The sequence below is a fragment of the Perognathus longimembris genome, chromosome 1 (assembly GCF_023159225.1).
Source record: "Perognathus longimembris pacificus isolate PPM17 chromosome 1, ASM2315922v1, whole genome shotgun sequence".
Classification (NCBI taxonomy): domain Eukaryota; kingdom Metazoa; phylum Chordata; class Mammalia; order Rodentia; family Heteromyidae; genus Perognathus; species Perognathus longimembris.
This window is the reverse complement of record NC_063161.1, coordinates 92,893,881-92,911,020: the sequence shown is the minus strand read 5'-3', so window position 1 is coordinate 92,911,020 and position 17,140 is coordinate 92,893,881. Positions and strand designations below refer to the sequence as shown.

The 17,140-nt window shown below is 40.4% G+C and overlaps 1 protein-coding gene across 1 annotated transcript in view; it reads left to right on the top strand.

Annotated features, from left to right (window-relative positions):
• The window catches only part of Ostf1 (osteoclast stimulating factor 1), a 53,822-nt gene that overhangs the window by 17,797 nt on the left and 18,885 nt on the right, over nucleotides 1–17,140 (top strand). Inside the window, exon 2 of the mRNA XM_048332293.1 lies at nucleotides 11,050–11,096. Within this exon, the coding sequence (XP_048188250.1) occupies nucleotides 11,050–11,096 (47 nt within the window). The remainder of the gene's footprint in view (nucleotides 1–11,049; nucleotides 11,097–17,140) is intronic.

Sequence of the window (17,140 nt, the reverse complement as noted above, 5' to 3'; positions counted from 1 at the left end):
TTACAATATAGTGTTCAATTCTGAGCCAGAGCAATAAGGCAAGAGAAGGAATTAAAAGACAATATTGGAAAGGAAAAATAAAAAAACCAGTTATCCATGTTTCAGATAGTATAGTCCTATACCTAAAAGATCTGAAAAGCAGCCATCCTGGAAGACCTTGTGGATATCGTCATGTACAGGTGAAAGAGGTTTATAAGAAGGTTTATCAGAGGAGCCATGTTCCCCAGGGGAGTGGGAGCAATATGGCGCCTACTCCTATCCTGGTTCATCCTTGTAACACTGAGGTGGAGGTGCCCTGCATGTGCAGCTACGTCTGGGCAGAGAGTGGCAATGCTGCCCAATCCCAGGAGAATATTAGGGCAGGGAAGAGTTCAGGTCTGGGTGGAGAGCTTTGCTGGGGATGACAAGCTCCCCTGGTGGTAAAGTGAAGTGGGAGGGGCTGGGGAACTGATAGAGAGGGAATGCTAACTTTTTCCCATTTGTTGTTTAACTAGGGATACCAGACTGAGAGTTTGGGTGGAGGTCATTTCTTCTGGAGCTACTTCCTGCTTTTAAAGGAGCAAAGTAGTCAGGGGTTCCAGATTTGTGCTTTGGCTGGATACAATCCCAGAAGTATTTGCTTGACAATTAGATTGGTAAATGTCCTCATCATTTCAGTGAGATAGTTATCTAAATTGCAAGGCACAATTAGTAGAAAGCAAAAAATCGCTGCTAGCAGACCCAAGAGAGGAATAAGCCAGGAAGGGATTGATTTCCAGAAAGGGCTATCAAAGATTTAGGATTGTCTTTTCTGCCTTGGAGACATACTGCATAGTACCTGACTCCGTGTATCCTGGAGGGGATTATGATGAACATGTTTGGCAAAGTAGCCAGATGCAAAATCAACACACAAAAACCAGTAGCTTTTCTACACACCAACAATAAATTTACTGGAAAAGAAGTCAGAAGACAATCTCATTTACAACTTTGAAGGAAATGTAAAAAAATATCTTAATCAAAACCTAAATAGGATGTTAAATACCTCTAAAATGAAAACCATCAAGCACTGAAGAGAGAACTTGTAGATGAAAGGATCTCCCGTTGATCCTAAGTCAGCAGAATTAATACTGCTAAATGGCTATACTACTAATAGCAATCTGCAAGACAATATCAAAATTTTAATTGACATTGTTCACAGAAAAAGAAAAATAATACAAAATTTTATCTAGAAACACAGAAGGACCCCAAATAGCTAAAGCAATCCTGAGCAAAAGAGGAATGAATGCTAAACCAGGTGAAGACATGCATTCCTGCAATACCATTTCTTAGGTGGCCGAGACAGGAAGAACAAGAATTTGAGGTCAGCTTGGGCAACATAATGACACTCTGTTTCAACAAAACAAAAACAAGAATGAATAATGCTGGACATATCTCATTGATCTGAGTTCAGGTATAGAACCATAGTAATAGAACCAGTATGTGGTTGCACAAAAACAGATGCATAGACCATTGGAATAGAATCCAGAAATAAAACACCACAGCTGTAACTATTTGATTCTTCACATAGGTGACAGAAACATACATTGGAAAAAAGACAGACTCTTCAAAACTGCAGCTGGAAAAACTGGGTATATACATATAGAAGACTGAAACTTGATCCTTAACTTACCCTGAACAAAAATCCAAATGGATCAAAGACCCACTCCTTTCAATGACTAGGAGAAAACAGGGGATCATTTCAAGATCTAGGACTAGACAGTGACTTTCTGAATAGGACTCCACTAGCTCAAGAAACAAGAGCTTGGCAAAGGAAATAATTGTGTGAAGAGACAGCCCACAGAATGGGAGAAGAATCTTTGTCTGATATTCATCTACTAGGAGATTAGTACGCAGAATATATAAGGGACTCAAAACACTAAGCAACAAAAGAAAATCCTGTCAACAAGTGGGACTGAACAAGTGGAATTGAACAGATGCTTTCAAATATAAATGTACGAATGGCAACAAATATATGAAAAAAATTCAGCATTTCTATCCATCAAAGGAATGCAAATCAAAACTCAGGATCAAATCAAATTACAGGTGTGAGCCACCTGTAATCCTAGCTACTCAGGACCTGAGGACCTTGCCATTGGAAGCCAGTCCTGGCTGCAATGTGTGGGAGACTCTTATCTTCAGTAAACTACCAAAAAGCCAGAAGTGGATTTGTGGCTCAAGTGGTAAACTAGCCTTGAGCAAAATAAGCTCAAGAGCCCTGCCCAAGCCCTGGCTGGGTTCAAACCCCAGGGTCTGCATCAAAAACAAAAACAAAAAGAACAAAACTGCATTGCTATTCTTTCTCAATGTAATCAGAATGATTGTCATCAAGAAAACAAAAACAAAAGCTGACTAGGTTATAGAATAAGGGGAAGGAATGCTTCTTACTAAGAATGTAGTTTATTCCAGCCACTGTGGAAGTCTATATGACTCAAAAGAGTGAAAATAGAGCTTCCTAATCATAGAGTGACACCATGTCTAGGCATTTGCCTAAAGGAACAACGTGAACTTCCCACAGAGATTCCTGAGCCACCTCAGCACTGTTCATAACCGCCAAGTTAGGGAATCAGCCTAGGTTCCTTGAGCAGTGGGTAAAAGAAACCCAGAATAGCCGGGACATTGTATCATTTTCAGGAAAATAGATGAGAGTAGAGATCATCATGTTTAATTAAATAAAACTAGAGAAAGACAACTGTTACATGTTCTCTCACACATGAGGAACACTGGGGTGGGGGGAAGACAGGAAAGTAAAAGGGGGACTCTGAGGGACACTGAAGGAAAGGGAGAGTGTATGGGAGATAATGAAAAGGCAGTAGAGTAAGTGAATATGATCAAGTACATTATATGCAGGTATAGATATATCACAATGAAACCATCTTGTATAATCACTGTACTAATAAAAGCAAAACAAATAGGTGTAGATTAAGAATTCATATTGTGATAGCTTGTTCATGAATAAATGTTGAGAAACAGTTGTAATCTTTGTGGGATTGATTACCTCCTGTGAAGTCACATTATAGTCATTAAGCCCATTTTATCTCAGGAGATGAGGAAATATGCTTTGACCTATTTATGTTGCACAGAAAGGAAAGTTTACAAACTCTTGCAACATTACCACAGGCAATAGCTTGGTTGGCAAGGCTGGTGCTAAACCCTGCTGCTTTCCCACAGATTTTTCTCTTTCTTTCTTTCTTTCTTTCTTTCTTTCTTTCTTTCTTTCTTTCTTTCTTTTTCTTTCTTTCTTTCTTTCTTTCTTTCTCTTTTCTTTCTTTCTCTCTCTCTCTCTCTTTCTTTCTTTCTTTCTTTCTTTCTTTCTTTCTTTCTTTCTTTCTTTCTTTCTTTCTTTCTTTCTTTCTTTCTTTCTTTCTTTCTTTCTTTCTTTCCACATTAAAAATAATTATCGGGCTGGGGATATGGCCTAATGGCAAGAGTGCTTGCCTCGTATACATGAAGCCCTGGGTTCAATTCCCTAGCACCACATATATAGAAAACGGCCAGAAGGGGCGCTCTGGCTCAAGTGGCAGAGTGCTAGCCTGGAGCAAAAAGAATCCAGGGACAGTGCTCAGGCCCTGAGTCCAAGGCCCAGGACTGGCAAAAAAAAAACCCCAACAAAATAAAAATAATTATCTTTAAGAAGTTGTACAAAGCAGGTGCCATATAACAAAGCAAATTATAAATACAGGGCATCTTGATCAGTGTTTACCCATTCAACATTCTCACCCCTCCCCATCTATCCCTTCTCTTAGTTTTCTTAATTTTGTGGTATATACAATGAATTCTTGATTATATTCTTCCCCTTTCCTCCTTCCGCCTTCCCCTTGGTCCTGTCTCCTTCTTGGATGTACTCATTTCCTGGTGTTGATTTAGGTGGGCTTTGACCTAGTCCATTTTTCAATTAATTCATTTGCAACTACTTCCATAAGGCCTGTCCCGACATGTTTACTTAGCTTTTTTTTTTTTTTTTTTTTTTTTTTTTTTTTTTTAGAGAGAGAGCACGCTTGCGTTTAGATTCACAAAAGTCCAATGAGGCTTCAGGCAATAATGGTTCTTGCTCTTTTTTTTTTTTTTTTTGTCAGTCTGGAGGCTTGAACTCTGTGTCTGGCTCTATCCCTGAGCTGCTTTTGCTCAAGGCTACCACTTGAGCCACTGCACTACTTGCAGCTTATTCTGGTGGTTCATTGGAGGTAAGAGTTTCATGGACTTTCCTTCCTGGGCTGGCTTCCAATCATGATTCTAGATCTCAGCCTCCCTTGTAGCTAGGATTACAGGCATGTACCCACTGGCACCAGTTCTTGCTCTTTTTACATTGAACTTTTAACAGTGGATCTACTGGGATTTCTAAAAATTTGTAATCATTCAATTGGCTTGAATTTTTTAAATTTATTCTCAAATCCCATTGTAGTTCATTGTGTACAGATGACATGTAGTTTTGCTAAGAAGTAACTTTTAATATTTTTTCATTTTGTAGTATGCCAAGTAAGTATTTGATAAATTTCTAAAAATAAATATTTTCACCCTTTAAGTGAGTTAACAATTTCACATAATAGTAATTAATCCTACTAAATCTGGTACACTCTGGTCTTTTCTGTCCCATTTAATTTTGGGGTGGGGGGAAGATACTTGGTTTAGCTGGGTTCTGGTAGCTCATAATTCAAGTTACTCAGGAGGCTGAGATTCAGAGGACCGAGGTTTGAGGTCAGTCCAAACAGAAAAGTTCAAGAAAGTTCATCTCCAAAATAACCATCAAAAAGCTGGCTGCAAGCTTGGCTCAAGTGGCAGCACACCGATCTAGCAAATTTTAAGCCCTGAGTTTAAATACAAGTACTGCCAAAAATTAAGCTAAACCAAAACAACAACAACAAAAAACTACCCCCCAACCCATTCAGTTTCATTTTCTACAAATGGATGATGACCTCCATTTACAAATGTTGAGACTTGCTGTTTTCTGGGAATAGTGAGATAGTTGGGAGGGGTTAGTTTTTAATTGCTACAGTTTTCCAATAGTTGTGTGTGTTGGGGGGTACGTGTGTGTTAATTTAACCTCTGTGAATGGTGAATCTTGACAAAAGTCATCTTCCAACCCTAGGAGGAATACTTTTGGATGTAGTGGTTTATTCTAGAAGAAGGTCCTAGGAGGGTGTGTGGTTATTGTCCTTTCTAAAAACTGCAATTTATGGTCTCAAAACTGTATTAAGACTTGTGAAAAGTGGCCAAGGGACAGTGGCTCCTGCCTATAATCCTAACTACTCAGGTGGCTGAGGTTTGAAGATCGAGGTTCGGAGCCAGCCTGGGAAGAAAAGTCTTGTGAGATTCTTATCCACCAGTTAACTATCAAAATAGCCAGAAGCACAGCTGTGGCTCAAGTGGTAGAGCCATCATTGAGTGAAAAATCTAAGCCCCAAGTTCAAACCCTAGTACTGTACTGGCATTGGAGAGAAAGAGAGAGGAGAAAGAGAGAGGGAGAGATCTATGAAAATGAATTAATGCTACTTCTAAATAATTTTCTGTATTATTATGTTAATTTTATACTCCCTTTAGCAGTTAGAAAATTCCAGTTGGCCTGTGCTTTTTATTTTTTATTTTTTTGGTCAGTCCTGGGGCTTCGACTCAGGGCCTGAGCACTGTCCCTGGCTTCTTTTTGCTCAAGGCTAGCACTCTGCCACTTGAGCCACAGCGCCCCTTCTGGCCGTTTTCTGTATATGTGGTGCTGGGGAATTGAATCCAGGGCCTCATGTATACCAGGCAAGCACTCTTGCCACTAGGCCATATCCCCAGTCCATGGCCTGTGCTTTTATTAACTTTTAACATCATTAATGCTTTTTAAAATTTTTGAATTAGAGGTTGAGTAAACCTTATTGGAAGAAATGTTCCAGATTCTAGAGCTTTTCAGATTTTGGAATGCCTGCATAGACTTTCCTAATTGTAATCCCATAACCTGGAAATTCAAAATCTTATATGCTCTGAAATCCAACACTTTTATTTTAGGTTTTATTTTTTGGAGCAGTTTTAAGATCACAGCAAAATGGAGTGGAAATGCAGAGTTCTCATATACTTGGTGCCCCTGCTCATGTTTTCTCCCAGTTTTCCATTTACTCTACCAGAATAGTCCATTTGTTCCAGTCTGCAAGCCTGTGATGATATATCATTGTCTCCTGTAGTTTACAGTAGGGTTCATTCTTGTAAAATCTAGAGGTTTGGCAAATGTATAACAACAAGGGTGTATTTTGCTAAGTGAAACTTGTTAAAATTTTTGTTAACTGAATTTTTTTCTTAAAAAATTTTTCACAATGAAAAAATATGTACATGTATATATGCTATAAACATTAGGTCTGATTTTATTACTCGGATATCCTCATCCACAGCTAGGCCTTAGACCTAATCATGTCAGAGCTGCCCATTTCTAAAATCTTAAGCTCTAAAAGCCCATGTTCTGAAGTAGGTTCTGTTTTTCCAGCACTCCTACCTAATTAGTACATCAGCACCATAGTCCAGCATCTCCATTTTTTCCCTTTTTATTGGCCTGTACAGCTAGATTTTTGATCATTAATGTTACTCTAAACTTTGGGGCAATTCCCTGGGCCCTTGGCCATTTTATTACACTTGCCCAGCAAGGCCAGTCCTGCTTAGATTTTCTTTTCCTAAACAGAGTTGGTGACTGGCCATTCTCTCCCAGATCTTTTTTTTTTTTTTTTTTAAATCCAACAGCTCAAATTTCTCATCCAAATGAGCAACAAAACATTCTGTGTGGCTTGTTTCTAGCTCTTTCTGTAGCAGCCCCTACATTACCCTGCAGCAGTTCTGAGTAATGGGGTTTGATGGATCTGGAAGTCAGACCAAAGCCAACCTTCCACCTTTGAGGTAAATGATAATAGGGTGGGGTGGGGTGGGGGTGCAGCACATGGTAGAGTGCTTTCCTAGAATGCCTAAGGGTCTGGGTTCAATCTAGCACCACCACAGGAAAAAGAATGACACCATAAGGACTCATTAGGGTTATTGTATGTAGTTCTAGTACCCCTAAATAAATCTGAGTTTGAGCCTTTCCTGTAAAATTATACTCCTTTCAAACAATGAAACAAACACAACTGCAATGGATGTGTTTGAAAAGTTTTAAAGGTGTGAAAATTGCTGTTTTCCCACAGTGGACAAACTAGATTCTATAAGCTTGGGATTATGTAGTCGGGTAGGATTTTTGTTGTTGTTGTTGGTGGTGTTTTCTTTTTTTCATTTAAACATTTGTAATTTCTACCTTGTGACCCTGTCTAAAGTCTGGATTTCCTTGCAAATAAACATTAAAAGATAAAAAACAAAAACAAAACAACAAGTATCTAATTCTGTAGTCCTCATTCTGGATAGTTCCACTGGCCTGGATCCTCAGTGTTCCCCCGGTCATCCCTCCCTCCCTTCTGGCTCCAGGTCCCCACAGATCCTTTACTGTTTCCCTACCTTGGCCTTTTCCAGAAGGTCATGTCGTTGGAATTATATAATATGAAGCCTTATCAAATTAATTGATTTCTCTTGGTAACATTCCTTGAAGTCTCCATCTTTTCCTGGTTTGCTAACAATTCCTTCCCTCCCTCCCTCCCTCCCTCCCTCCCTCCCTCCCTCCCTCCCTCCCTCCCTCCCTCCCTCCCTCCCTTCCTTCCTTCCTTCCTGTGGTGGGGCTCAAACTCAAGGCCTGAGTGCTATACCAGAGCTGTTTTGCTCAGGGCTAGTGCTCTACTGCTTTGAACCACAGCTCCACTACTAGTTGTTGAGTGGTCAATTGGAGATGAAGGTCTCACAGGGACTTTTCTGCCATAGCTGGTTTCGAACAATGATCCTCAGATCTCAATCTTCTGATCCTCAATCTCAATTGCTAGGTTTACAGGCATGAACCACTGGCACCTGACACAACAATTCTTACTAAATATCTCATTGTATGGTTATAATTTGTCCCATTGTGGAGTAGTTTTTATTTTAGCCACTATACTAGCTATTGTCAGTCAGTTGAAATGCCTCATGCTTCTCAGCATTCTTTTGAGACACTCTTTCTATGTAGCCAAGTTGGCCTTGAACTGGAGATTCTCTTACTTTGGTCTCAGAAGTGAGGGATTACAGGAGTGTACCATCAAGCCTGGCTGCTTTCCAGCATTTCTAGAAGATTAGTGCAATAGTCTATCTCATATAGGTATCTGTGGCCTTGTGTTTTATTTTTCTTTCAGTTCATTATATATCTATTCCTTATAGTAAGCAGTCCCTTCTGAACAGTATTGGTAGCTGCTTCTCTCCTACTCCTCTAACAGAATAGGAATTCTGTGTTTGGATTTATTTGTAAGCCTCAAGTCATCTTATGTGTTTCAGGGGCACACTGATACATCCCCCAGAAAAAGAAATTTCTCTTACCCTGTAACTGTGAAAGTCCCGTGTCCCCCCTCCACCACTTTCTCCTTGCCTTCACGCTTGATCACAGGATTCGTGTATGGAAGTACCACAGCTATAGTGGGCTTGTCCATTCTCTAGAGGGGGCCGGGTGGAGTTGGAGAGGAAAAGGAAGGACTGAGAGCAGGGCTGGGAAAAGAGGCTGTTGGAGACTGTTACTGCTGTCCTTGCAAATTTACCTTTCTAGTTATGTCAGGAGACCAGCCCTGCTTAAATCTGTCTATGGTACTATTCACATGAAGCCTGTTTATGTAATATCTACCTGCAGCATCACACAAAAGGTTGGGCCTCTTTCCAGCTTTCACTCAAATGCTTTTCAGGGTGGTTTTAGGTAATTTCCATGGTCCTCTCAGCTCCCCATTCTCTACTTATAAATGACTAAACTTGGCAAGAAAATGACCACATTGAGACACCCTTAAGAACTAAGAAGGCAGCCAGGCACCAGATGTCTCACTCCTGAAATCCTAGCTATTCAGGAGTCTGAAGTCTGAGCATCATGGTTCAAAACCAGCCTGGGCAGGAAAGTCGTGAGACTTTTTTATCCATATAACCACCAAAAAGCTAGAAGTAGAGTGGTGGTTTTGAAATTCTTTAATTTTTTTTTCTTTTTTTTTTTTCTGGCCAGTCCTGGGCCATGAACTCAGGGTCTGAGCACTGTCCCTGGCTTCTTTTAGCTCAAGGCTAGCACTCTGCCACTTGAGCCATATATGTGGTGCCACTTGAGCTATATATGTGGTGCTGGGTAATCTAACCCAGGGCTTCATGTATACGAGGCAAGCACTTGTGCCACTAGGCCATATTCCCAGCCCAAAATTCTTTAATTTTTATTGAATTTTACTTGACATTGGGTCTTGTTTCCAAATTGAGCCCACACGTTTCATCATTGCTGCCCCCTGGAAGGAACTAGAAAATGTCATTGTGGATTTTGGTCACAGGTGGATCGCTATTTCATTTGACTCTTCTTGGGAAAATTGAAGTAATCAAGAGAACTAGTCTTCCTCAGGAGTGACAATGGAGAAAGTATTTCTCCTGGCAGCTCCTCCTTCCGTTGGATGTTTTCATTGTCCAGATGGGTTGTGGGTATCTGTGGGTAAAAAAATAATCTGTGAACCAAAACCTTTTTATCTCCACTTTTGCTTCTGCTTGTGAACTTTCCCTACCCTCCCTGAAGCAAATAGACATGGCTCTAGAATTCTCATGACAAAGTATTTTCTGGAAGATATATCAGGTTACAGGCTATGAGCTGGGCTCCTGTATTAAGATGCTGAGAGGAAGAAGGGTTTTGTGTGTTTGTTTTTTTTTTTTAATTCCCCAGTATTGTTACTGTTATCATAGGTAATGAAAGTTAGACATGCCCTGTGTAATGAATGTAAACACTAAGGTGAAGTGTAATGTGAAGCCCTGTAAATGCTGGTCAAGGTCTGGGGCGTAGGCGTGTGTGTGTGTGTGTGTGTGTGTGTGTGTGTGTGTGTGTTGTGTGTGTGTGTACACGCACATGCGTGTGATAATGTATCAGTACTCAGGCAATAATGTATCAGTATTCAGGGCCTTTGGCTTTTGCTTGACTTTTTTTTTTTTCTTTTTTTGCTGAAGTCTGATATTCTACCACTTGAACTCTACCTCTATTTCTATCATTTTGCTAGTTAACGTCTTTCAGATTTATCTTCCTGGGCTGGCTTCGAAACAGGATTTTCAGACCTCAGCCACCTGAGTAGATAGGCATACAGATGTGAGCCACCAGTGGCCAGCTTGATGAGAACACTTTATATCCACCCTCAGTGTGTACTCATTCAGCAAACATGTGTTTATCCTGTGCACCTGGGAGGCACTGGGAAATTGAACAAGTTGGGGTTCATGCACTTTAATGAGACAGGCTTGAAAATAAAGTGTTGCCTGTAGAACAGAGAATAGCTCTTGAGGAGTCATCTTCTTTGCATCGTTATTGCATTCTCTACTATGGGGACTTAATGAAATGTTTCTTCAACAGATTCTTTGATTTATTTCTCCATGATATTTTACTTACTTTTGGAAATGATAAGATTCTAACTTAAACATTTAAACCAATGTGAATTGCCACAGTGTTTTTGTTGATGTTCACTGTTGTGTGTGTGTGACCCTGAGCTCTTTTTTTTTTTGCCCCTTCAGTTGGTCATGAGATTGAACTCAGGGCATGGGCATTGTCCCTGAGCTTTTTTTTCTCAAGGCTCCATTTTGAGCTTCATATCTCCACTTCTAGTTAGAGGTAGGAGTCTTATGGACTTTCCTGCCCAGGCTGGCTTTCATACATGGTCCTCAGATCTCAGCCTCCTGAGTAGCTACGATTACAGGCATGAGCCACTGGTGCCTGGCTGACCCTAAGCTTTTTTGCTCAAGGCTAGTGCTTTACCATTTGAGTCCTCTACTCTTTTTGGTGGTTAATTGGAAATAGGAGGCTCACAGACTTTACTGCCCAGGCTGGCTTTGAACCATGATGTCAGCCTCCTGATTAAGTAGGATTACAGGTATGAACCTCTCAAGGGCTTTCAATGAGGGAATTGGATGGACATAATGAATAATACAATTTAAGACAAAATGAGAGAGAATTGGTCATATATATATGTTTTTCTTTCCTTTTAGGACAAGTTAAAGTCTTCAGGGCTCTGTATACTTTTGAACCCAGAACTGTAAGTATTCTGTTTTGTTTTGTTTTTACTTTTAGATTGGCATAACAATGTCAGGTGATTTTAGGTGGATTCTTATGCTGGTGTGACTGGTATGCCATTTCTTGGATAGAAGTTAGGTGAGGTCACCGGAATGAGTGTTTACTTGCTTCCTGCTGCTGGCCCTAAATGCGCATGTCAAGTCCTCTAATCTGGGTCTGAAGATCTTGTGGTCCATTTCCTACTGTTTCTCCCCTTAGTGTGACACCCTAAGTCACTAATGATTTCAGGTAAACACATGTCTTAGTCATTCTTCCTTCTGTTTCTGCCATATAGCCTTTCCATTGTTATGTGTCTATCATCCCTCAAACCCCCATAGCTCTCTGTAAACTTGGCTCATAGGAAAGCTATGATTTCATGCCTGACCGACCTCATCAAGTGCTTGCTATATTATCAGGCCCCTGAGGAAGGTGGGAGTTGGGAAGGACAGGTGGCCATCAGCTGGACTATGCCATGGAGTGATTCTTGATGTGTTCTGTACTCTGTCCCCAGTTAGCATCATTTTAGTCCTTTCTTGATGACCTTCTCCTCCTTCCCCTATGGTTCTTCCTGACCTTATGCCTCTTCCCATTTTCACCAGCTTCTCCTTTTGTCTTCATTCTCTGCATGATTAATCTTCCTAAAATGTGGCTTCTGTTTTACTACGTGCCTCAAATTTTCATCCAGCTGAGGCTATGAATCTTCTATAGGCCCTCCTTCTTGAATCACGAGATCAGGCTCCTGGTAGAACCCATTACTGAACCACTTCTGGATCTACTATAGTCCATTCCAAGCTCTGTGAACTACTTCCTCTTCCATAGATCCTTCTCCGACCACTTTACTTCCTCTATCTCCTCCACCTCTGACCTACAACTTTGAGTTTTTGCATTTCACGGAGTGCAGTGAGAACTTTGGCAGAACAAAGAGCCTGTCTCAGTGTTTTTATCTATAAAGTGAGATAATAAGCATTTCAGGGTTTTGTTGTTGTTGGGTCTTTTTTTTTTTTTTTTTTTTTGCCAGTCCTGGGGCTTGAACTCAGGGTCTGAGCACTGACCCTGATTTCTTTTTGCTCAAGGCTTGTACTCTGCCAGTTGGAGCCACAGCACCACTTCTAGTTCTCTGGTGGTTAATTGGAGATAAGAGTCTTGGACTTTCCTGCCCAGGCTGGCTTTGAGCTGTGGTCCTCAGCTCTCAGACTTCTGATTAGGTCTGGTTACAGTTATGAGCTGCCACTAGCACTTGATATTTCAGGGTTTTTACATATTACATGTAAAACTAAAGTTACTACTAAGCAGTAATAATTATTTATTGGAAGGAACAGTGGTTATTATATTGAGATGTTTAACAAATATTTCTGGTTGCTTGGCATATTGGTTAATTTACCTCCAATTCTGCTCTGAGATTGAGTTTTTCCACTGCTTTTTTGTCTGCTTTTAATAAATTCTTAGTTGTTGTTTAATGCATAGGAGAAAATACACATTTAACTCATTAGGGCTTAAGCTATTCCATATTTAAAGTATGGCTGTATTATATGGAGGACCTTAGACTGTCGTTAGTGATAGCCTTTCCAAGATGTACATGCTTCTCAAATCGAAACACTTGAAGCTAGTCTCAAAAGACATCAACCTCAGAGCTAACTCTTTGATTGGAAGCTTAGAAAGCCTCCCATTCTCACTTTAAATCCAGATCTTGAAAAGTCGGGTTTGATGGACCACGGAGCCCCTAGGTTGGTCTTTTCCCACTGTGATTGGTGGCCATTTTCTTTTAGAGGGACAGGTACACCATAACTCCTTGGGGAAGGATTTTTTTTTTTTTTTTTTGGAAAATGATGTCTTTTTATTGCTATGTTTGCAGTGGCTTTTTAGCACAATAAGAATGCCCTCCATAGGCCCATGCCCTCATCTAGCCCCACCCATCAGGCCTAAATCTATCCCCTTATGGAGGAATCCTTTCTATGGGCCGCTCAGCTGTTTGGGCTTGATAGGACACAGTTGTGGGTAAAGCTGCTACACAGAAGACTGGAGATAGGGCAAGTACAGCAGCCTTTAAGCTTGGAGGCAGGAACTTGGGATCCTTTTCCCTGGGCTGTGCCCATGGATGATCCCTGCAGTCAAGCCCAGCCCAGGGAGCAGGGTATGGGCTAGCTTGAACATGCCAGGTGAGCAGCTTGGGGAAGGATCTTGCATCTTTAAACCCATAAGGACCTGGTAAGATTGAAGGGCTGAGCAGAAGAAGCTTTTGCCAACATGGAAAACACTTTAAGAAGGTCTCAGGCCTTTGGAGAGAGAGAGAAAGAGTGTGTGTGTGTGTGTGTGTGTGTGTGTGTGTGTTGGTACTGGGACTTGAACTCAGGGTTTGTGTGTTGGTACTAGGGCTTGAACTCTGGGCCTGGATGCTGTCCCTTAGCTTTTGCTCAAGGCAGGTGCTCTACCACTCGAGCTATACTTTCACATCTGTCCTTTTGGTGGTTAATTGGAGATAAGAGTCTCATGGAATTTCCTGTCTAGGCTAGCTTCGAACATATCCTCAGATCTCAGGTAGGATTACAGGATGAACCATCAATGCCTAGCCTAAGGCTTGTTTTTAATTACTATTCCCTCTCCAGGGGATAGATAGCAATGGCTTACTTGTATTAGTGATCCTTGGAACATGTAGAGCATGTTGCACCTTCTGGCTCTGGGTTCTTCATAGAAGCCCATTTGTCATCTTAAAGCCCATTTATTTGTCTTACTTAATGGCAAGGTAATTCTGACATCACTCAATCCTCAATCCGACAGTGTCCTGGCAGGGTAATTCTGACATCACTCAATCCTCAATCCGACAGTGTCCCACAGAAACACGTCTGGACTGGATAGACTAGTGCAAAGACATCTGGACACAAGTGATGGAGGAGTGAGTGTTGATTTCAAAAGGGAAGCCATCTGGATGGACCCCAGCAAGGCCTGATGGGCTGTACTGGTTTTACAGCACATATTGTGCAGGAAGGAGATCTACAATGGGAATCCAAAAGCTGAGGTAGCAGCCCAGCCAGGCTCCACATTGTGAGGCAGCAAATTCTTTTAACTTTTGTGGGTCTGTTTATGAAATTGAGATTACACCCTGACCCAGCCACACCTAGTGGGTTGTTTTGAGGACCAAATCAGGTCAAGCATACTCTGCAAGTAAAAGGCTGGCTTTGTTCATTGCCTTATTAGGAACACCCCCTTCCTTCTACCCCACCTCTTTTCCCTCCATTCCCCACACAACCTCCTGACTAGGGATTAGAGCCCAAGCCTCTAGTTTTTTTTTTTAACTTTTAAAATTGGTACTATAAAGATGCAGAGGGGTTCCAGTTGCATAAGTCAGGTAAAGTACATTTCTTTTTGAACCATTCCACTCCTTCCCGCACTCTTATAGTTTTTCCCTCCCATCCTCACCCATAAATTGTATAGTTAAAAAAAGTTTTTATTGTAAAGGTGATGTGTACAAAGGGGTTGTAGTTACATAAGTCAGGTAATGAGTACAGTTCTTTTTGAACAGTATCACTCCCTCCCTCATTTTCCCCCTCCTGATATAGTTTATTTTCAATATAGTGTCTAGTGAGTACCCCTGCTGCATTTGTTCACCCTTTGTCCCTCCATTTATGTCCCCTTCTGTCCTCCCAAAGACAGATAAATGAACAAACTAGACAAAAAGAAAAGGAAACAAAAACAGCAACAAAGAAAAAAGAATCCCTCTTGTTTCCATTTCCTGGAGTTCATTTCAATAAATATTTTATATGACGAAATGCACATAGGTGTTGTACCTTTGTGTGTTCCTCTCCTAAGAGTATCCTCCTTTGATCTCACTGTTTGTGAATGCCTGTATAATTTATCATGTCCTAGTGATTTTAGATCTAGCTTCTGTGTATGAGGGAAAACATGCACTGGGCCTCTAGCTTGCTAGGCTAGGTGATGCTTTACCACGTTTGCCACTCCCCAGCCTTACCCTGCATTCACCATTAGGGGTGAGACTGGGAATAATGAATGACAGCTATTTTCCAAGGCTATTATCTTTGAACCCGACGGTGTTAACATCATAGCAAACAATGGCTGTGTAGGATGTTTCTGTGTGAGAGACAGCCTTGGTGGGCTTAACAGCTGGGACCTGCTCTTAAGTCACGTGCTGTCTGGTCTTGTGACAGTCAAAATAGCTCAGCTTCACAGTATTGTTGATGAGGATTAAATCTGTTAATGTTTGTCAGGGTCAGGCCAGGACCTGGCCCATAATAAACATTATACAGTATTAAGTGAAATGGGCTCTTAGGTTATCAAATTTGAAAAAGATCAACAGTTTCTTTAAGCTTCCCATAGAATATATACTTGAGTAAACCAACAAAAATAACACATTGGGCTAGGCCCTGGTGGCTCGTGCCTCTATTAGTAGCTACTGGGGAAGCTGAAATATAATCGAAGTTCAAAGCCAGTCAAGGCTGACAAATCCAAGAGACGTTTATCTCCAGGTGAGCAGCAAAATGCTAGAGGTGGAGATTTAGCTCAAGTGATAAAACACCAATTTTGAGTGAAAAAGCAAGAAAGTTCAAGCCCTAGTACCAGAACACACACACACATACACACAAAAGTAATGGTTTGGTAGCCATGTTACCTAGAATATACAGACTAGCAATGAGACTATGTTCCCAAGTACATGCCTACCTAGGTCTGGAACTTTCTTGTTCAGATATCCCATGGTTCTTCAAGGAGAGAGGAAGGGGAAAAGCTATTAAAAAATCTGAGAACAAGCTGAAAATAGAGACAGCCTTAACTTCACAGAGCTGTGGTTTTTCCCTTTTCTGTCCCATCAACAAGATGCCAGGAATTTCAAAGTAGATCCTCAGTGAATAATTTATGACAAGTGTTCTGCTGGTGGAAAATGTGAATATGATAGGTAAAAATCTGATTTTCAAATCAGCTTTGTTATCTCTGTGACCTTTAGTATTCTGAAGAATTTCAGAAACTACCTTTTTAGTCATGTTAGGAAAAAACAGCTCCTCACTTCTTCGTAGGTAGTAGCATTGTGCATCTGGAGCTTTTGATTCAAGGATAATAAGCTGGCCTGGATCATTCCTCAGGATGAAAAAAAAATAGTAAGATCTTTCTATGTGATTGAAATTGACCTCTGTTGTGGCCTTAGTTGAAACACTATGTTGACATAGTGGCATGTCACTATGGACCATCAGCATAGAAAATCATCCAGATGATTATAACTGGCACTGTTTTCCAAATAATGCATCTTACCAAGTCACAAGCATTGAGTTTTAGCTGTTTTTGAATTTTTACATTTTCAAAATTGAGGTAAAATTCACGTAACAAACCTTGGGGTTAGCCACCGAGCAGCTAGGATGCTGCAGTATTGAATGCATCTCTAAAGCCTGTCTGATAGTGATCCATTTTGCAGCAGATATTAAAGGAAATAATGAAAGATAGTAAAGGAATAATTAAAAGAAGTCTGAAAGGAAATTGTGTCCCTGACCACTTCCTGCAGCCATTAAATATTGGTAGTAAAATTGGTCATCAATCATCAAAACATTTTAGAGACAGATTAAAGGTCTTTAAGTGCCTTTCTCCAAAATATTTATTCAAATAAAATTATGATGCATGTCATCAGGTCTAGGAGGTTAATTTTGTTTAGTTTGTATTGTGTAGAAGTAAATCAACGTGCAATGTGTTATGTGGAATGTAAATCAAAGTGTAAATGAAACAGATGCTTTAGGAATTATCTTTTAAAGAAATCCAGCTGTTTGGGTGAGATACCATTAATCATTATCTAATTTAAATATTCATATATTGCTATTTCTTCAAGCAAGTAGTCTTCACTTGTATTCAGGACAAAATAAGTTAGAATAGTAATAGTACAGACCAGCTTTGAAATGAAGTAAATTACTAATTCTGTAAATTACTAATCTTTTTTTAAAATTTACTCCAATCTGTTACCAAGAGGAAGCAAACAAATGGAGAAATAACTTGTTTCTCTAGTGTAGTTGTTATTTGTAAGGAATAGTTACATAATCA